The 23159-nt window shown below is 37.4% G+C and overlaps 1 protein-coding gene across 1 annotated transcript in view; it reads left to right on the top strand.

Annotated features, from left to right (window-relative positions):
• LOC149298353 (suppressor of tumorigenicity 7 protein homolog) overlaps window positions 1-22484 on the top strand; it is a 71821-nt gene extending 49337 nt beyond the window's left edge. The window contains exons 13-15 of the mRNA XM_089487504.1: window positions 855-947; window positions 8782-8921; window positions 22389-22484. Coding sequence (XP_089343630.1) covers window positions 855-947; window positions 8782-8921; window positions 22389-22484 — 329 coding nt within the window. The remainder of the gene's footprint in view (window positions 1-854; window positions 948-8781; window positions 8922-22388) is intronic.
• The last annotated feature ends 675 nt before the right edge of the window (window positions 22485-23159 follow it).

Here is a 23159-nt window from a genome sequence, read left to right as displayed (position 1 = left end):
TAGGGTTTCAAAGCCCTTGTGTGGATGGAGAAGGAAGACAACATTGATAGGCTGTTTATGCCAAAGGTCTCAGATTCTATCTCAGTAAGATAATTAGATCACAGGGTTTATTTACAAAGGGAAGAGTAAGTCCAACAATATCCAACGGATGAAACCGTTCCTTGGGCTATTCACTAAAGAAATGAAAGGGCCTGTATGAGGGAAGGAAATCAGCAGGGGTTCTTTGCCATTCCAGAAACTAGAAAGTACCAGAGAAAAAGCACTGAGAATCTCCACGTGTTGCACAATTTAATTGAAACTGTACAATTGTTGCAGTCCTGGGTTTGTTCCGCATTTAAAGATTCTCTCTTAGTATGTGAAGGTTGATGCCATCACGACAGCTGATGGAAACTGCCATCTTGGAATTTTTGCACCAGCTGTGCAGTTAGACTTTTGTGTTGTTTTCCCCCCAACCACTGGCTGATTGTAATGAAAGCAGGAAACATACTTAGGTATGCTTCCTGCACATACTCTGTAAGCATTCCCATTGAAGTTAAGGGAAGCCAGTCTCCTATTGCAATCAATTGGAGTAACTGCAGCCAATCACAGTGTCCAACTAGCATACATTTGATTGGCTATCGCTACTGGCATTGATTTATATTCGATCACTTAACGTTCTGTACACTTGGAAGTTTCTGTGAGTGGTCAGCCAGTGCTTAACACGGGTTTTATTCATGAATAAATTCCTATGGCTCAAAAGCCATATTGTTTGGTAACAATATAGGCAAAGTAGTAATGTCATTTTTTTCCCATTGACTTTTCTGATCGCAAACAAATTATGTAGCCTTCGTATATGATTTTTTTTCTTTCAACAGCATTCCGGATACTTCCATACCCCCTAGAAAGGGGTCATCTGTTTTATCCCTACCCTGGATGCACAGAAAGTGCTGACAGAGAGCTATTACCAGGTATGTGAAATGAAGCTTAACCAAATCCTGTAGAGTTTATTTTCACTTCATATATTAATACATGATAAGTTTGTATTTTTTAAGTATTTTTTTTTAATCTTTCAACTGTTGCCTGAAGCACCGATGTATTAATGAAGAGGTAAGAAAGTAGTATGCTGAATTAACCCACTGTAATCATTTCGGCAACTCCAAATAAAAAGATCACCAAAAAAGTGGCAACACCATAACTAACCAAATGTTACATCGTGTCCCGTTTACTGGAAAAAATGTCCATATCTGGCCTGGTCAGAGGATTTTTCCACTAAAGGGAGAGTTTGCAGTGAAGTTATGTTTCAGTATGCATTAGGCAGGGCCAGCTCAGCCAGCCGCACTAGAGAAACTTACTCGTATTGGCTCTTCACAATGAATAGTGAAGTAACAAATTTGAAACCACAACTCTCCTTCTGTCTCCTTATTGAATAAACCTGCGTGCCTGACTGTGTGATTTAGACCGAGGCACTTTATAGTCCTCTACAAGGCAGTACGATATGCAGTCAGAGTGTTTGAATTAGATAACAGAGCTAGAAAATTTATGAATGGCCCAAATGCAGCTGCCTAGAAACATTATATTACCATATTTGCCCGACTATAAGACGACCCCCCAAAATTTTCATATTATTTTAAGAAAAAAAAGAAAAAGCCTGAATATAAGACTACCCTATAAGAAAAAAGTTTCACTAGTAAATATTAATTGATATGTAAACAATTTTTTCATATTTAATAAAAACTATGATTGAGAAAAATGATTGAGCATTTGAGAAAAACCTTGTCTTATATTCGAGCAAATAGGGTATACAAAAAAATAGCACAATATTTTTGAAACATTTTTTCAGCTGATGCTAGTAATACTAGACATTTTTGTTTTCATGCACTAAGATCATTTTTGAAAGCAGGGTTATGTATAAGGGTAAAGTAATATTGACCATATTAACATATGTGACCAATTGTAATATGTTTACTATTAAGTATATATATATATATATATATTAAAGAAGGATCAGTGGTTTTAATATATATATATATATATATATATATTATATATATATATATATATATATATATATATTAAAGAAGGATCAGTGGTTTTAATATATCTATATATATATATATATATATATATATATATATATATATATATATAGATATTTTAAAACCACTGATCCTTCTTTAATAAATTATATAGATAGATATGGACATATATGTCCTCCTTTTTATAAAAATATAACATGTAAATGATAAAAAAAAAAATGTATGACTAATAATATACTAATTAACAAACTGCTAAACAGACATCCCGTTCAAGTACCATTGACATTCCAGCGGTGATTTTACCTTGTAAGCAAATACTGGGACAATTTGTTCTGTAATCCTCAACTCTCTTGCCCATTATAGTGCTGAGTATTTAAAGTGCCCTTCTGGGGCACATCTATCTTCAGTAACCAAACATTTTCAACTTGTTTGCATTAAAGAATGTTTGCAGCCAAATTTATTCTAAACATGCAACGGACCAAACTGCAGTTAGTTTTTTTTTTTTTTTTTAATCTTGTATCATGGCTTTCAATCAGTTCCAGAAGACAACTCCTGTATTAGTATATTTTGCAATTTATTTACCTTAACCTCTAACTTTTTTATGAGCTCTGTAGCCCCTAACAAAATAATAACTATAAATATTCTGGGTGAAATAAACCCAAACAGAATTACAATCTATTTCTGTTGTTACAGTACCGTGTTGAAGCAAACAAGGGTATAGAAAAGTGCAAACTTATGTATATTGTGGAAATTGTACAATAAATGGAAATCTACAGTTTTGTTTTGAGAATAGGTTTTTGATGTCTTTGTGGTTTATTTCAGAGCTGTTTATGCGTTATGAGTAACGTCTTTATTCAAGGCACTTTGATGCATCGGTAAGCTAAGTGGGAACTCATTCCAATAGCTTTATACATGGCATATAGGTGAAGAGGCTGAATCCGATTAAGACGTTTTAGCGCTACTGTTTAAACACAACCCCACTGAGATCAAAGAAGTGAAATAGAGTGCTTGGATACTTCACATATGTTGTGTTTAATGGTAAGGTAGTAGCTATAAAGAAGGCTCATTGAAAGAACATTCACAGTTCTTGTAGCACATTACTGTTTAACCAGCACATAGTCCTTTCGTGATTAGCAGCCTGCTGCCAAAAGTTACCTGCTGAGTGCGCCGAGGGACTTGATGGAAGGTCACATGATTGCTGCATTGTCAATATGTTGTCCACATACAACAAACTGACTGCTTTTTGGCTATGCGATTTAGTGTTGCTTTCATTCTTGTGTTCTCTGAATCATAATAACCAATCCCTGGTTAAGATTCCATGATTGACCTAAGACGTTTTGGTAATCAGGTGCAGTGTTCTTATCTCCCAGATCCTTCCAGGTTGTGAGAACTAGCTTCTCAAATACCAAAGGATCATGGTAGATGAGTTCTAATGTGAAACTTAGAAACACATAATAACGTTTCTATTTATGCAACTTTTTGCAAAAAAACGCTACATACCTATTCCTTGCAACCAAAGGACCATATCTAAAGTATAAAAAAGTATAAAAGCGTGTTGGGAGTTCCTTTAACCCTAGACATTGACACTTTTAACTAGTGCTTAAAACACTGGTCCTTATACAGTCCATATGGAGTTTAGGTTGGATCCTTAGTGGGGTCTTCTTGGTTCTGCAAAGTGTTCTGGCCTAGACTTACGGTTGTATTACTAGGGCTGATTGCCATTTTGGATGACCAGGTTTCCTCGTGCGCCAATGCTCAATGGTTTTGATGATCCTGGCACAGCCTGTGCCCTGTGCTTCTGAGTGATGTGCAAGGACATTTTCCCCCTGTGTTCAATACAAAGGATATCAAAGGATATGCAGCCATAAGAAAAAGAAGACTCTGCTTTAGGTAGGCGATGAGAAGCTGTCCTGAGTGAAGCTTCAGCTAATTCCCTACATAAATACACCACTGTGTATAAAATAAGTACCCCTCCCCAAACATTAAATCTATTTATCACCTGCTGATAATACTCATACATGCTGCATTTGGAAGCCGAGGTCACCAGTCTCGAGGGGAGGGGAGCCAAAAAACGTCCCATTGTGCTAGTTAGAGAAATTGTGGGGCAAAAAATGACATTCTACAGTACCAGAAAGATATAGTATCAACAGTCAAGTGCACTAGCCCATATGTATAAAGGGCTCTTTGGTGACCAGCTCCATCTAAGGTAAACAAGTACTCCATTTCCACTTAAATGCTTTATAAAGATAAGATGGCCGTAAACACGCAGCATACAGAATGTATAGAACTCTAAATATTAGAACCCTTCATACATGTATGCAGATACAGTTTGAGGAGACATTGGCATTGGCTAGATGAAAATCTAGCAGACCGAATAATTAAAGGACAACTTCCGAAGGCAAACGTTTCCGTGAGCGTTCTGCTTCTGTATCCTAATTCTGTTTTTCTCGATCATTTTTATAACCGAACAGTCTCTCATCTCAATCAGGGAATTACATATTCCAAGCAAAACACAGAAACGATGGTCCTTATACAGATTGTTGCAGGCTGCCAAGCACTGATATTTTGGGCTAAGACATGTCATCGGATTTTGTACTTGACACCGCCACACAGTGATTGATGGCGACCGCCTTTGGTTTTGACATGGGAGTTTTTCCGAGTCGGCAAACGTTTCCAAACAAGTGAAAAAGGGAGGAGGTGCTGGCACGTTTTCCTCCCCAACTGTCCAGCTATCTGTTCTGTGTTTTTTAAACAATGTGACAGCTTGTAATTTCTTTTCATTGTTTTATAAATCTCATAAGGGTATTCAGATTAAATAGCTCTGTTAGATAAATAATCCCGATGGTCATTTAGCTGGTTAAATCATAAATATTTAATATGCTGTTGTCTTTTTGATTTAATTTTTTTTGTAGCTGAACACTAAAATCAGTTGACCAAATGAAAATACCGGGAAATGTAATATATTTGCCAAGTGGGAAAATAATTGTTTTTGTGTGACTTTTAAACAATGAAAATGTATTTACCACTTGTACGTATGTGCGCATGAACTCTTTTCACTTGTACTTCTCAGTAGATTGGAATGAGGATTCGCAGACTCATTCATGTTTTTCTAACAATATCAATCTAGCATAAAAATCACTGGCTAAAATAATTTGTTTCTGAGCCGCCAGCAGGTCGTATAAAGCAAATGGACTTTTGCATTCCTATGCTGTGACTGATGGACATAACCAACTGAGATTATCAAGTTCTTTTTTTCCCAAATCAAACCAGCTCCCGGATGACTATCCCACTCAAAAGTAGTAAAGCAGCCGTGAATCTGTAAAATCATTATGTTTACATCCGACAAAGGAATAATCTTTCGCATTTTAATGGTTTTAAACCAAGTGAAAAGTATACAGGTAGTTTGCTTGTGCTTCTCTTTTCAGCTAAATGTTTTATTAAATTCGGGTGAAGGTACAAATTAGAGGAGTTTTGTATGTCAATGCACATACTCCTAAATGTAGATCCCATGGAGACTGAGATCAAGCCGGGGCTGTCGTTGGGCGTGTGAGGCTTAAACCCTGGGCCCTGTATTTAGGAGGGCCCACGGTGCTGCTTACAGATATGAGCAATACTTGTGGTCTCTCCATGTCTGAGTGAATCAAAGTGCTGAGATTTGATATTATATCTCAGCACTAAACCTCTCTTAGACTTGCAGAAACCAGGAAGGTTAGGGAGAATTGGATCCCTGCTTGATCCTGGAAAGTTCAGTGTCCTATTGATCTACATCCACTATTGTTAGAAATCCTTAATTTAACACATCCTAAGATCCCCTACAGAAGCCTCAAGATTCATTAAATTGTGTAGGGGCGCAATAACGAACAGTTACGTTGCTTTGTGTGCTGAACAGGATCCCATAATCTGGCCTGAAATGACCATCTGGCACACTGGGCCAAAGCCCAGTATGCTGCTGGCTAATGCCACACACTGACACAATTTGACAGCTCCAGCGGCACATTCCAGCGGAAAAAAGTTACTAGTCGGCAGGGGAAGTTACAAGCCCAACCAATGATTTTTAGTTGTAAATATATTGACGCGTGAGATCATTGTTTAGACGTTCGTCAAGGTATTGTAGCCAATGTCGAGTTACAACTTGACTTGCAGTACGTATCCAGACAGCATAGTTTTAACATTATCCTTCCTGTGGCTGCCATGGTTAAAACGTGTTGAAAGGGAAAACAACACTCTGAAAGCATCTTGTTTGAACAAGTGACATATAATTTGTTTTGCAGCCACATCACAAGTGAATATCGAGTGTTTGGGTATACTGTCGGGGAAGCAAATTCATTGTATATGAAATATTCACCGAAAGTCTAATAATATTAAGGCTGTGTTCGTCACTCTACATCTGGACTGAAGGCCGAGTCCACATGATTTACAAATCTCATAAATTATATAGTTTAAGCGCACTGTTTTATCATTTTACAACATTCCATACATATGGACATGTAGACTATAGAAGCCTTTATGGCCTATTAAGTACTGTATTTTGGTTTTATTACTACCCCTCCCAAATATTTACACTTGTTGTGATGACATTGCAGTGTAATTGCTGATTTAAGTTCACTCTATTTATTGTTTTGGTTTTTTTATTTGCTGAAATGAATTCAACATGGTTAGCCTCACAGGAAAAAAAATATTGCTGTGTAAAATAATGCAGTTTACAGAAAACTATTTTATTTAATTTGGTTGCAATAAAGTTTTTATTTTATGTAGGCCACACACTATATGGACAAATGTATCGGGACACCTGACCATTACACCAACTTTGATGACATTGCATTCTAAATACTTCATCATTAATATGGGGTTATAACAGATTCCACTCTTCTGGGAAGGTTTTTCACGAGATTTTGGAGTGTTTCTGTGATCATTTTTGCCCATTCATTCAGTAGAGCATTTGTGAGGTCAGGCACCGATGGCCTGGCTTGCAATCTTCATTCCAGTTCCTCCCAAAGGTCATCGATGGGGTTGAGGTCAGGGCTGTGTGCAAGCCAGTCAAGTTCTTCCACACCAAACTCATCCAACCATGTCTTTATGGGCCGTTCTTTGTATTGGGATACACATCATAATTATTGAAATCAGGGGTTGGGCTAGGCCCCTTACTTCCAGTGAAGGGAGATCTTAATTTTTCAGCATACAAAGACATTTTGGACAATGCTATTCTTCCAACTTTGAGGGAACAGTTTAGAGAAGGTCCTTTTTCTATTCCAGCATGACTGTGCACAAAGCAAGGTGTAAAGTACGAATGCTTTCAAAAATAGACATGTTAAATATTTATGTTTATCATTTCACAAAATCCAAAGTGAGTGAACAGAAGAAAAATGTAAATCAGATCAATATTTGGTGTGACCACTTTTTGCCTTCAAAACACCATCAATTCTTCTAGGTAGACTTGCACAAAGGGATTTTGTAGGCATATATATAAAATTATATTAAACAGTTATACCAGATAGGTGCTAATGGTCATCAATTTAATATGTAGATTGAAACACAATCATTAACTGAATCAGACTCAGCTGTGTAGGAGGAATACAACTGGATGAGGAACATCCATACTCACTAACAAATGAAAATGGCAGTACTGTAGCTTTGTTGTACCGGTGACCTGTCAGCCGGCATAGTATTTAGACCCAGACTTTGTGGAGATATACTGCATACTGCTGTTTGGTCCAGCACAAAGGTGACTTAAAACGTAGGTTTTTAAGGCTCCCAGAGGTTTTAGGATCATGCACATCGATGGCTCTGTCAGTAGCCTTACCGCTTACATAGAAGAGCCCATTCTAATGAAAGACGCATAAACACATGAGGGGAAAAGGCTGGATTGCTAGTGTGTCCTGAGCCTTAATTTTAAAAGCAGACACACAACATTACTAAAAACACATGGTTTTCAAAAATTAACATCCTACAAATCAGGGTGGTCCTGAGTGAAGTTAACGTCACCATGTCGATATATTTTTAATGTCTATTTTGGAATTTTGAAACTTTGTTTAAGAAGAAATACAAAGAAATACATGCATTTGTTTGTCTTTTGTAACCCTTACTGAAATGTTTGTATGCCTTAGGACATTGTCATTTTTTCCTGAAAGGGCCTGTGACCTTGCACTTTTGTAAATGGCAAATAGTTTTTTTTTTTGTATGAAGATTGACATTTCCACAGAAATAGCCATATACATTTTCCCCAGATTAGCACATTTTCAGCCAAAAGTGAACATTTTGGTTATGAATCATTTTAGTTACATGGGGTTATCAGAACGTTGTCGGTGTGGTTCCAGAGAAACAGCTGAACAACAATTTTTTGTTAAAGAGTAATATATAAAACTCTATTAAGTTGGTACTTACATCCCCCCCCCCCTAATTTTCTGTTTCTGTTAAACTTTCTGTTTCTGACACTTGTGTTATACCATTGATGTCCAGCTGGTAATCTGCATGTGGCCCTTCAGGGGCTTGGGCCACAGCTTGTCTGAGAAAACCCATTGCTTTACATAATTAGTATTATAATATATATTCACTTATGCAACTCTTCAACATTGTCCAGCTTTTTATGTGAATTATAATTTGTAGAACATTTTCTGCAAACGCCATGTTCAGACTATTCAGACTTTTGATGACTGCTTTCAGTTTTTTTATGGATACTTTTTTTGGTACTATAGCCACGTGCTTTACTTGCTAAATATCATAAGTACGCACAAACCACATTTTTTTGATTTCTCTCCTCTTTCTGTAGCTTTCCACGAGGTTTCAGTTTATCCAAAGAAGGACTTACCGTTCTTTATTCATTTCACGGCTGGCCTTTGCTCGTTTACTGCAATGCTGGCGCTTCTGACACATCAATTTCCAGAGCTCATGGGCGTTTTCGCCAAGACTGTAAGTATGAACCCTATTGTCACACGTGAAAAGAATCAGAGATTGTCTCTTCTTAGAAAAAATAAATAAAAAATGACCGTGTTTTTTTGCCAGTGGGTTAAATCACAGACCCGCTTCTTATCAAGACCCTCAGCGTTTTTTTCCCTCAGCTCAAAATAATTTCAAATTAAACGCTGCATTAAAAATCCAGCTCTTATAAGAAAATGCCTTAAGAGTTTGGCTTATAATTTTCGCTGTTGGCTCATAAATAAGCCAAGAAATTAGTGTTTGTGGCGGCCATAGAAAGCCGTTTCATTTCAATCAATATGTAAAACCAGAGCTGGATGGTGTTTTAGCAAACCGCACGTGGAAAATCCAAGAGGTTGTGGGTAATGGTCTTGTTTCCAGCAGTCATACTCCCGTGTAACGTAGCTATTCAGTTTTACAGTGATTTAAAGCCTATAATACTAAAAACACATGCATTCTCACATGTATAGTATCTGTATTCAATATGTAAATGAAATACTAATGTTAGTCTTCCCCTACATGTTAGTATCCAAGATTATTTTTGTATTTGGATTGTTAAATGGTTTCCTCTTGTGAGTTTTTGCCACCCTTTTGGACAGCATGCAGAAGCCAGGAGAATTCCAATGCTTTAATTCTATCATTATTTATATATATATATGGCATACTCCATCAACATCGAGGTGGTGTCTGGTGTGTTTGTTGGTAGGCAGGGAAGGGCTGGAAACTTTCAGCCGAAGAAAGAGCCAGTTTATACCAAATGGCCAAGTAATATAGTAGCCCAAAGCCCTTTCAAATACCCATGAGGAGCATAAAAATTACACCATGGGTCCAAAAAAATTTGGACAGCTACCTGAGGTCCAAAGATCATTACTAGTCCATCCAAAGCTGTGCTTTCATATTGTTTGTCTGGAGGCCCTTGATGTTGTCCGAGGTAGATAAACCAGGCAGAATAAGATCTTGCCACCAGTGGTTTGTTCCATGTACTGTGCTATACAAAAACATTTAGCACTTTAACTGCTTTTACAAATATTTTCTTACAAACAAGCAATACTTTCTAGTTATTTTCTTAGAAATGCATTATAAGTGCCATGTTTGTATCTGTGCTACTTGTAACATAGTAACATAGTTATTTAGGTTGAGAAATCAAGCTCAATTACCATCAAGTTCAACCCTTCTTGATCCAAAAGAAGGTAAAACAAATCCAAGATTTTGCCACTTAAGGGGAAAAAAATCCTTCTTGACTCAAAAAGGCGATCAGATTTATGCTTGGATAAAGAAGATCCAAAAAAATGAATGCTTAATCTATCATTTATAATCCTGCATGTTCTGCTTTACTAAAATAAAAAATAACCAGACCGTTTTTGAAGGCACCCATTATATTTGATAGCACCGCCTCACAGTGAATTCCAGATCTTTATTGCCCTTGAGATCTTTGCTCTTCCACTCTCAGAGGAGGACTTCTTGTTCTTTGACAAACAGGTCACTGGAGAGCTCTTTATATTGACCCTGCACATATTTATGCGATGCAATAATATCCCATCTAAGATGCTGTTTTTCTAGCATACATAGATGCAACTTTTCTGTCTCATAACTCTTTATAACTAATTTCTTCCAATCTCCTTATACATTTTTTAGCCCTCCTTTGGACCTTTTCTAGTTCTGTAATCTCCTTTTTTAAGGACTGGTGTCCAGAATCCCACCGCATTTTTAAGGTGAGGTCTTACCATTGACTTATAAGGAAGCAATATCCCCAGCGTGACTCCTACTTGGCCCACTTTTATTTATACACATATAATAAGTATCCAGATTCTATTTTATTTTAATGACATAGAGAGTTAACTCCAAATGTTCATGCATTCTTATTGTTATACAACGATATGTGCTGTACATATTGCTTTAAAGTAATTACAGGTTCGATATGAAAAAAGGACAGGGCCCATATTTTAATAAATCCCTTCATCAGCCAACTTTGTGGGTTTGACTAGAACAGGAATACATCCCTGGCAGGTACTGGGTCATCTTGGAGAAATGACAAAAATGATTTTTTGAGTCCAAGCGGTGTGTTCTTCACCTAAGTCCTCCTGGTTCTTCCATATAAAACTGCCTAAGATCATACATTTATTAAAGTGCCCGCAGCTTCTTTGGCGAAGTAGCTAAAATAATATTTGGATGGTGACTAATCCTTACAACACCCTGTTCATGTTCACAATACATGAAGAACATTCTACACGTGGTTTATTATAAATTCCAGAAATAGGGCATGATCACCCCTGCTAATTCTGTGACATCCTTATAGACTTTTAAACATGTAGCATTCAAACATATACTCTCGAATATTTGCCGTTGAAAGCAATAAAGATTATCATCCAGCAAAGATCATCTGCAGCTTTTCAGAATCACTTTGCACCCGGAGGGGTTAAATGAACAGAGCATATTTCTTCGTGGATCTGTGTACTAATTTTTGTCAAAGCAGTTGCAGGTCTGGCAGTGGGGCCTCCTTCCTCGGAACTTCTGCTATGCGTTAAGTGAAAAAATGCAGTTAGACATGGCTGTGATTAATTTCTCTGCAGTCCCGCTCTGGCTATATTGTAAGCACAGGTTTAGCTATCTCCTTCATCAGTTCCTCTAGGACTATGTTAGCCGACTGGTACGTTTCCAAATGGGGGTGAACGAGGGTATACAATGGTGCCGATCCGGAGGTGCTGACAATCTGCGTGTGGCTATATATTCTATATGTGGCTAAGGCCGTGTGTGTGCGTATATATATATATATATATATATATATATATATATATATATATATATAGATAGATGGGTAAAGGATTTATAGGCTATTCAGACTACAGCTTACAACAGCTGGAGGAACAATGTTGGACACCTACTACCATATTTGAACTATTTTTTTTCTTTAGCTCATGCAGGCAACTTTTTTTGATTGGAATTTAAAAGTGGGGAAGAAATGGTTAAGAGGACATTGACTGAAAAAAGGGCGGTTTGGAGAAATAGGTAGCGTACAATATAAACATATATCAAACGGAGCAAAATTCCATACAAATACTATTGCCAAGATAAACTGGTAGTTTCCAAGCCCCCTAAACAAACCTGCTTACAATCAATTTCTTCTTTTTTTTTTTCTTTTCTATAAACACTGTCTTTCGTCTAAGGGAGAAACAAGCATGGACAGCCTCACCGTTACAGCCGTATCTGTGTATACCGTGATTACCGTCTGTCTTGTCTTTACTAGAGCCTGCTGTTGCAAAAATAAATAGTACTACGGGATGTTTAAGCCAAATAACAATCCTGTAAACACACATATGTATCATTCTGTTTTTGAGTAAATTGCATTAAAGCCACATTTTTGTTATTTAGGAAAATGGTTTCTGTACACATACAAAAAATACATTTTTTATGCGTTGAAGGTTCTTCTTAATCATGGGATTGTAAGCTCTTTGGGGAAGGAAATGCATTTCCTTATGCATGCATACCTATTGATAATGTCTATTAATCCTGTACTTCTTATAGAACTGCACCCCCTCTTTATTATACTGTAATGTGCTCAGTCCATATGTCAAAATAGATTTTGTACACCCGTAAAAACCCCTCACCCATCGAGAGCTTGGAAAATAATGCCATTAAGTGCTTTAAATGTAACTCTCCAATGTATCCACCTCGGCTTCTATTCTGATAACCAGGGAAGCGCATTCTAAAAATAAAAAATAAAATAAAGACACAAGGCATGACTGGTGCTTAATTTAATAATTATTTAATTTGGTAATTTGTGCAAATTACACTCAAAAGCGTGGCTAGGATATCGCTGCTCTTCATTTGCTTTTATAACCTTGCAAAATACAAAATACCAAATATATAGCCTATGAACAAACATACAATCTCACATACATAAGATTATAGCTCAGACACATAAAGTGAACAAAAAAAAGTACTTTATACTGCAAGAACTTACTCGCTCTGCACATTTTGTCCTTTATGCTCCTTTGCTTAGTAAATGACCTCCTTGGTTGATAAAGTCCATTATTTTAGATATTTCCCAAGTTTACCCTCTATGTAACTTAAATTCCTGTGTCCCTTGTGTCCAAACTGGTGATTGAGCAGTTTAGTGTATGTCACATGAATAAAACTTAAACTAATATACCCTAAACAGAATCATTTAGTGCCAATGTATTCTGATATATATAGTCAGCAATGGAACTGTGCAAACATTTCCTGTGATAAGTCCCTTACTACAGCCTTTACAAATAAAAGCCCCTCTTTGGCTATTAGAAATGTTTAGAGGTGTGGGTACCTGCAGGGGCGTAACTAGAGACGTCAGGGCCCCGACTTCACCAAGCAACTTGTCCCACAGTGCCAGCTTTGCCGCTAAACAGCTTGTGAATGCCACCTTTTCCACCAAACCGCTTATCAGGGCCATCTTTGTCCCTGCCTGTGCCTCTGCCCACACCACTTACCTGCAGGAGCGTTTTGTCTGAAGGACCTGAAGAAATTGCGGTTTATGACAGGTGATATTTCATGATCACACTTTGCCTGTCAGTCTATCAAAATTTGATGTGCACTTTGTACAGGTATTTGAAATGTAAAGTGACATCACTGTCGCTGTGGGTACACTGTACTGCAGCTGCTATGTACAAAGCCACATATATATATCAATGTTTCAAGTACTTCACCAGAAATGTACTATTGCTACATCTTCCATATCCAGCTTTTTGTGGTCTCCATGTTCTTTGCGTACAGAAACCAAATGAATGTACTGGAACATGCACAATGAAATTAGATTTAACTTAGCACTACAATAAGAAAGAGAAATGGGTAAAAGAAGTTACATTCACTGGTGTCAGGCATTGATTTATGGAAACCACCACATTTAGGGAACAACCACATACGACAAACTACATGTAATATTCTATAAAATCCCATCATAAAAAATATCATTAGGTATGATTGATTGTATCATACATAAAATGTAACAACATTTTTCTTTGAAAGGTACCCAAGTGCCTTCCTTCTAGTTAGTGGAATAAAGTTCACCTGAGCCACCATATTTGTTCCAAACATTTAACTTTTATCAAAAATGCTAACTTTAGATTTTTGGTTTTCGAGCCTTCGCCTGGTATAGAGAGTTCCCAACCGAAGCGTGTAGATGCAGCAGAAGGTTGATGGATTATACAGTGAGACTGGAGATGTAAGACCACACACACTTTGAAAGATAACAGAAAAGTGTGTTGAAGATGTCCCTGTTACTTTGCACATAACTTTTATAAAGTCTCCCCAGATAAACTGTCAAGCTTGTGTTGGAAATCTATTATTTTTTTGCGTTGCGCTGAAGTACAAATACGAACTCGTAAAATAAACACATTTCAAAGTAGTAACTAATTACAGTCGGATGGTTGTCTGTGCCTGCACGTTTGGATATGTCTAGCAGTTTAAAAATAGGTTATAATTACTACCATCATTTTAATGTTGCTTTTTTTATTAACTTAAAAGCATTAAATTAATTAATTAAATGAAAGCACAAGATTAAGTATTTGGTTTAGGAATTTGGGGGCGTGAGGCTGTTATTTCAAGCATATGCATAGCTGTTCCAAGATCTAAAATACATTAATGGACTTAACTAAAACTTGTAGATAATAACATTTGTGGAATACTATTTAAAGAGGACCTGCCTGGTAGGAATCATAGGAACATATGGATGGAGAAAACAAAATATTTTACTTTTAATAAAATCTAAATAATGGCGATGAGTATTCTGATTAAAGGGCCAGTATACTGATAGATGGCAAAGTTATTATTTTAAGAAAACAACATTTATCTACTGAGACCTCTCTTTTTTGCTGTAGCTCTCTGCTCGACAGCTGATAGGTTGCAGGCACATGCCTCTCAGCCAATGAAACGAGACCAGTAGTTGGCCCACGAATGGTAGAATGGATCTAGTTACCGATCTAGGTGAAAAGTGTGTCCCTCTATGGAGAAACAATGAGTAACTGACCTCTTGTACCCTCTAACAAGCTACCCCCTCAACATTTTGGAGGCATTGGAATGTCTTTGGGTTCTTTCTTAAAATATTTTTCTTGGCGCTTTAATGTTAGCATTAAGAATGCAAATCATACTATTAAATATAACATAATCTAAGAGTTAATATACGATTATCAGGTCAAACCTAATTGCCATTGGACAAACCAATATCTCTGAGAGCATTAATTTCGTTTCGCTTCCGTTGTTCTCAGTCTTTTCCTTAGTCTGGTTTTGTATTTAGATTTTTACCCAATATGGGCCACCGCTGTCTGTTTTGCTCATATATATATTTAAGTAGTATCTTGGTGGAGCAGTCTGTAGTGCTATCTCTAGCTGTGCTGATCACATGAGCGACAAACACTTCCTATGGCTTAAATCAATGCCGTCTCTTGGTCCGTGTTGACATTAGCAATCACCTTGGCACTATGCACAACTGGTCTGCACTTTGCACTCTCTGCTCAGGGCTTTTTGAAATATAATACGTTTGAGCTTCAGGTGTTACCAAAAACAGAAGTATATCGTTGAACAAAGGAGCGAAGAGATCACTTGCTTGTAGGGGTCAGCCTGTGATCTCATCGCTGCCGACTGTGTGATTGCATTAGAGAAGGATATATTGGGATTTAAAAACCTGTGGCACAGATCAAAGTGTAAGCAGATGCATCCTTACCAGGATTCGTCTAAAAGGCATTAGGGTGACATCCAGAAAATGTAACACGTCTGCATATGTTACGTCTGTGTCTCCATTCAAGGAGAGAACAGAGAGATGCATAGTAAAACCTATAGCTATATTAGTACGGGGCTATTTATTTTTAAACAAAGGTCGCTTTGTTCATTATATTCATACATATCTGAGTATCTGAGCCGTTTCTCTTGATAATTTCATATGAACTGAAGGCAACTACTCACATCTTCTCATGGATGCTTGTATGAGTGTAGATATGTACAAATATGTGCTTGATTTTGAGCTTTCAAATGCATTTTGCTTATATTCGCAATCCTTGTTCATGTCTTTTTTTTTTTTACAGGTTTAATATTAATATATGGTGGTCTAAGCTGATTTCTTTTAATGTAACTGTTTCATTGTTGAGCAGTGGTGTAAAATATGTAGAGATATGATTTAAAAATCAATTGTCTTGGCCTGTCAATCTAAATCTTTTGAATTATTAGCCTTATGGAGCTGGAGGAATAAGAAAGTTTAGTGTAGAGAAGAACAAATTTATCTCTACGCCTTAGACTGAATTCAACATATATCCAACTCTTTGCGTCAACAACAATTTAGATCGCAATAGGACAACATGATTTCTGTCTTTGCTTAATACTATCTGGATCCGCTCTCTTTTTTATTTTACGGTCTTTCCTTAAGATGAAGGCATTGTTCTCACCTCTGTACAGATGAAGGAGATTTAAGAATCTTTATCCACTTTGATGCTCGCAGGGGGAACATCAGAGCCAAAACCGCTTCAGCTGAGGCCATGGCTGAAGTTTTTCATTCTCTGATCCCTTTGGTCTGTGGGAATTCAGGATTTGCTTTCAATAAATCCCTGACTGTGAAGGATTTTCTTATTAAACGCAGTGTCTGATGTGCGTGTGTGTGTGTGTGTTTTTTTTTTTTTTACCCCTCCAGCTTGTCCGTTCTCTTTTGTAACATGCCTATTGAAAAGCTTCACAATGCGGTGTGATCACGACTTACCAAAATTATTTAGCGTCCCTGTCCCACTTTCCAAATACTTAGAGAGCAAAAGCTGTTTGAGAAACAATGCTGTGGAAGGCAAGTGCTTGTTCGGAGTCTCTTCTTTGTGCAGAATATAGTGCTGTCTTCTTACGTACCTAGAAAATGATGCCATTGAGCCATCATTACTTTTATCCTTATTGAATTAAAATAAAAAGATGTAATGTCAGTCAAAGGTGATTTTATTTATATTTACCATTTTCTCTTTCCAAGATAGAGGTCGGTTTCACCAAGATGCCATGTTTAGGGAGAGGGTCTGCAGAAGTCATCATAACAACATGCGGAGGGCTCAAAAACTATTAACCAATAAAGTGTGTATGTTTGCATGTGGGAGGGTGGGTTGTTAGACGTTAGAAATGATAAAGGTAGAGGGGGATCATGACATGCCTACCAATTGTACTTATGTTTTATTTACTAAGTATGATGATTAAAAAAATATACCGGAAGTGTTCTGCTTTGAGACACAACTCCTTTTTTTTTTCTTCCAAAATACAGGCCCTTGCACCATTTGCACAACATATCTGATCACAGGAATAGATGGCTGCTTAGGATGGTGGGAAGTGCTGTGTGGTTGTAGGTAAAATGATGTGGTACTCGAGGAGGGATGATAGGGTAGGACTAAACAGAGGATTAAGATGCAAAATATTGGGCAAGGGGCAAATTGCTGTCAAGCCTAGTACAACAAATGTTAATCCTTGTGAAGAGATAGCGATGGAGTGGAGGTAGGTTTGGGCAGGTACGTGTCTAATGTTTGAGGCCTTGTACATTTAGTGAGTGCTGCTTGGGCATTTAGACAAAGCTTTACTGTTCACCCATCCCCTCGCAGGCTCAAATGATTATGTGATATACTACTTATGTCCTGCTTGCCCATGGAATATCACTGCAGATTATAATGTCACGATAAGCTATAATGAGTTATGTATTTGAAGTAGTGCAAAGTTTAAAATGTGCCACTTAACAAAACCAAAAGCATGTTCCTTCTAAGCGAACCATTCCATTGTTTGCTATGATGCTTTGGGACGTTTTCAAGCATTCCAACAGAATAGACTCATTATACACAACCTCCTACATTTCCACCTTAAGCAACTGATGTAATGTGCCCATGCTTTTGAAATGCTAACATACTAATTGGTAGGTTTTAAATGCCTCGGTGAGACTTCCCTGCTGGCCTCCGCTAAGAGAAATGAACTGCATTTTAACACCACGTGTTCATTATTCCAAATGTTATCCCCTTGCTTTCTTGCCGGCAGGTTGTATTGTGCGTGTGATTGCGCAACCAGGCAGTGAGGGTATAGTTGGAAAGCTTTCTGCCTTAGCCATCATGCCTAAAGAAGTGAATCTCTAAACATACTGCTGACCAAAGTAGACAATCTCATAAGTGTTCAGCACTTCATTTGCCATGGCTTAATAATTTGGAAGGGTTAACAATACCGAAGAAGTAAGACAGCTGCAGCTTTCTTTAGTCTCACTCATAAATTCTGACCCTGGTGAGTGCTTGTTATGAGCTGTGTGTTAAAAATATTCCCTGGTGTATTAGTGTAAAGTGGCCCATGTGGAATATATTTTTTTATTTATTTTTTATTTTTCATTCAGTGATATCATTTGGAGCACTCTGTCCATCTGCTGGCAATTTACACTATGTATTTGGAAGTAGCATTGAAAGGGGTTAATAAGAACAGCCATGGAATTTAATATGTAAAGATGAGTTGATAATGGTGACTGTAACTCCTAAAATGTGTTACCGGCCTCTGCGGCACACAGGTATCTGCCACTATAATACAAGAACACCTGGTTTATTATATATCTACTGTTCTCATCCTGTCCCATGCAGACCACAAACCTAGGACAGGTTTTGAATTATTTTTTTCCGCCGAAATTCAATGAGAGTATTTTTTGCTTTACATATCCAGGGAAGTATATCCTAAAATGAAAGAATGTATTCTAAAAATAACATTTTTCAACAAGTGTGTAGTTAGACATCGTTTTTGCTTGTTTTAGCACAACCTAAATTGCAGAAATTCATTGGAGGAGAATGAGTCCACACATTTGTACCACATTCTCTATTAAAGATACAGACCAGCCATCATATATGTTTATATGTATATGATGGTTGAGAGTTATCTTGTGGTTGACTTCTTTGGCATGCAACTGCATAGATGGGTTCTTCACTATACCTTGTAAGTTTAGCATGTCTGCTCAACCTCCAACTCTTGTTTTTTTCCCAGAAGATGCATTGGGCCAAGCCTCTTGATAAGGATTGTGGATGTCCTCATGCTCACCTTCATCCACGGTCAGGGCTCCCTCACACAACTAAAACCTACACAAGCATGCAGATTTGGCACAACCATTGTGCTTTCCTGCAACGACCAGGATAAGAAAAACAAAACATATTTATGCGTTTCAAGTATTTTAAAATGCATTTATGTTGGTGAGGCTGTTTGGGGCAGCTGGCTGCCCTTCAAGCTGTGCGTTTCCTGTGCACTGGGTTCTGAGCTGAGCCAACGCTGGCTAGGGCTAAGTATATTCCGTGTAGAATCCCCCTAGGCATTTGTAAAAGGGAAGCCACAAAAATGTAAAGGGACCATGCAGCTATCATATGCATTAAAGTGTATATGAAGGCTGTAGTGTTGCTCTTTAAGTGGGCATGTCATCTAAAAAGGGTGCAGGTCAAAGTAGAGTTCACTGGGCCAATTCTTGGGCATCTCCAAGAAGACCCCTCTCTACCGTTGCTACAAGCTAGCAGCTATACAGGGTTTCAGTGAGCGCTAATGAGTAGAGAGTTTGGAGAAAGGAACAAGCACTAAATATTCAAACGTTAAGCCCCCACTGCTTGGTTTTTCTTCCACGTGGGGCAATGCTGTGTCATTCTACTCCTGCCAACTGAAAAATAAAGTATGATCCCTGCCCTCTGCTTAGCGTTCTAGGAGATGGTTTGCATCACCTGCCAAACAGAACTGGGTGTTGCTTTTCACATATCACACAGATATGTTCTATTTAGGACTGAAGTGCTCTGAAAATGAAAAATTGCTATATTTAAAGCAAACATTTGGACCTTTCTGCACGCATGGTTATCTAGCAGTGTTCTGTTAAGGAAGTCTTTCAGATAGTACATAAACACATTTCTAATTTTAAACTGTGTTAATACACGCTGGTTTGTCTTTTATATAAAATAAAACTATAGTATATCTTTTTAAAGGTCCTGTTCTACGTCCTATGCTGAATCAACACCTTTTTAAACTAAACGCAGCATTGGAAATATTTCTAATACTGTTATTTCTCAGTAATAATAATTAAATCACGTAAAATTTTACGTTGTCCATCTATTTTTTTTGTTGCCAGTAAAACTTAATTGTCATGTGAGATTAGAGCAGGTACTGATAGGTCAGTGCTATAGAAATTGAAAAAGCTTTTTGTTAAAAGTTTGACATTTTTATAGCAGAAAGAATAAAATGACTATGGAACATAATGACCCTGTATAAATCAACAAATAAAATATGTATTCGTTTTGCATACTATGATATTATATATTCTCATGTTTAATATTTAATCTAAGTGGGACATCACCCACTAAAGTTAATGGGAAACGGTAAGCTGAAGAGATTTCTGTTCTGAGGAATTCTTATTTTTGTTCTTGTTTATGATTTATAATTTTCAAGTGAAATAGCAAAACATCAATTTAATAGCCAACAATGTTTAAAAAACCCCACAAAACTTTAATCTAAAATGTAAACCAGAGGGTAGCATGGATTTTTTTATTTGGACCCAAAGGAAATAGGTAGTTTAAGGCATTGCGTGTGGAGTCGGATACCTTTTTAAATATCGCTGTCATCACTGGAAGCTCAAATAAAATCAAAAGGGATGAATAGTTTGTGGTTAAAAAACAAAGCCCATTACAGGTGCCAAAGGATCTTGCATGCAATGTAATTTCCTCAGCATGGGAATGGAAATTGCGCAATTGAAAAAGCAGATACTAAAGTTGAATAAAAAAAAAAAAAAATGCAAAAATTGTTGATTTCCGTAAGAGGTTGGAAATTTGGCTTTTTAGTAAGATTTGGTTATACATCAGTATTGGCATAAAATGCTCCCTGTGTATCTCAAAGGAAATGAGTAAACTGGCACTGCTGACCCTTCCAAAAGTTACTTTGCCTGAAATGTCACATTGGGTTTTTATTTGGGGTCACCGTCTTCTGTGTAAAAGAGTACCTCCTGTCAACAGAAAATGTACTCAGCACTTTTTAAAGCTTCAGTCAAGCAATTATTATTAGTGAGCTTACAATCTTACAAGGTAGAAACAAATAGGTTTAGGTATAACCATTGTTATTGATAACATAATCTGACTTTCCATAAAGAATATTCTGGTGGCCACAGAAGTACAATAGAATTGATAAATTACATTTGTCAATATTTCCGCCTGACTGTTTTCATGTGGAGGATAGCAGTCTCTCCATGAGGGACCTTCACTTGATAGCCTGTTACAAAAAACAAAATACTGTCTGCGCTTCTCACCCTAATAAAGTTGGCAACAAATATATAAACATAATATAAATGAGAGGTTTTGGTTATATGAATTGGCCAAAGCATAATTAAGCTCACCCGCCACGTCAAGGCACCTGTATTTGCAGAATGCTCACACTGTTTGGTAGGCCTTATATTATACATTTGTATTATTTGAGCCTGAGACTAGCTTAGCGCACCGACATTTTTTCTTTTCCTTGATAGCCTGTTAGTCAGGAAATAAGGGGGAGAAAACATTGGTGGGAGCATGGTATGAACACCCTTTTTAGGACCCATCTGCCCTTCTCTTCTCGCGTGATGTCCTTCTGGTGTCTTCTAAAAGTTACTACAATGTCTATATACATAGGCTTATGAATTTGACTGTGTAAATGAAATCCATTATTCCGTTTTTAAATGCCTTAGTTGCACCGACATTTCCCTTTCATTTTACTACCTTTTTGGGAGTCTGTGTAAACCCCAGTGGCTTGGTTCAGCACTAGCATACCTACCAACTTTCAGATGTCCCACAATGTGGGATATCTGGGCATTCCGAATTGGCATTGTGACTTGGCATTCACCACGTCCTATGTGTCTCAGGCCATGCAACACCTCCTACAATGGCAGATTATGGCACTGTGAATGCCAAGTCACTGGAAGTCCAGTAAGCATAAATCTATATGGGACACAAACCTATTGGGACTGGCCTGGCAAATTCGGAACTTCTGGTAGCTATGCACTAGAAACCTATGAGTCAATAACGGGAAAGGTTTCAGCAGCAGCAGCGAGGTTCATAATGCATAATATTATATGATAACAGTAACTATAGACATGCTTGGTTCTTTAAGTGTATAATTCTGTTCATAGTGATAATAATAAATATGTGGATCACTGTAGACTTCAAATGTATACGATTGTAAGAGTTAAAGTTATTTTTTTTGTTACTGTCCTGAAGAAAAATAGTCAGTGACACATAGGGCCAAACTGGCCCATTCTAAACCTGATATTTTACTTATTTGCTTGGCAGGGTAGCCGTATGCACATAACAACCATTCTCAAGCAAATTCTGTTATTTGTATATTAACTTTATATTTCCAGAAGGAGTCCTCAGGTACCTAATAACACAGGTTGAACATTCTGTATGTGATTATCAGACAGCATATTTCTGGAATAGCAGATTTTTGACTTTTTTTTTTTTTTCCTTCTTTTTATTGCAGTTTTTGGTAACACTGCTCACTCCCTTCAGCTTTCTGTTGGAAAAGATCGAAAGTGTCTTGCCTTCTGGCTTATGGCACCAGCTCACTCGAATGTAAAGACCAGCTTCCTCCAGTGAATCTGAAAACTTAACACGGTGCAAAGTTCTTCTGCGCTCCATCAAATTTCTACTTTAATATTGAAAATGCCTACGTTTAACTTTCCAAAATAAAAACCAGCTCAGCAATTACCGTTTCCTGTCTTTCTTATCGTCACCATATCAAAAAAAAGCGAGCAAAAAAGTGGAAAATTTAATTAAAAAAAAATAAAAAATAGCAATCATGCCGCGTTTAGAATATTTCAGGAAAGAAAGACATTTGCGTTAATACACGTCAACTTGGGAATGGATGCTATATGAAAACAAGACAGTGGGAACAAATAGTTTGGAGATTGCTGACGACCTTTGACCTGTTGCCATTCTTTCCAGTGGAGCATCAGCAGCCAGACAAGGCATTCTTCCAGTAGTCAGAGATTCACTGTTTCCTGGAACATACCCAGTTACCAGTCATAAAAAACACTGGGGAAGAGAGTAGATGTGGCAGGTAAAAACTCAATTCCACACATAAGACCATATAAACCAGCTATCAGAAGAATGCGGAGCTTTTGCTAACCCTTTGAAAGCCATATTGAGCTCCAGGGGGATTCATTCACATCTAATCCTTATTACACGCTCTGGTAAACTATTTTTGTATTCTCTCCCGAGAGATACATTTAATACCAGCTGCAAGATTTTC

The sequence above is a fragment of the Sceloporus occidentalis genome, unplaced genomic scaffold (assembly GCF_023333645.1).
Source record: "Sceloporus occidentalis isolate IW3139 unplaced genomic scaffold, rSceOcc1.0.p SCAF_33, whole genome shotgun sequence".
NCBI lineage: Eukaryota > Metazoa > Chordata > Lepidosauria > Squamata > Phrynosomatidae > Sceloporus > Sceloporus occidentalis.
Note: the sequence above shows the minus strand (reverse complement) of the source record. Positions and strands in the feature narration are given on the sequence as shown.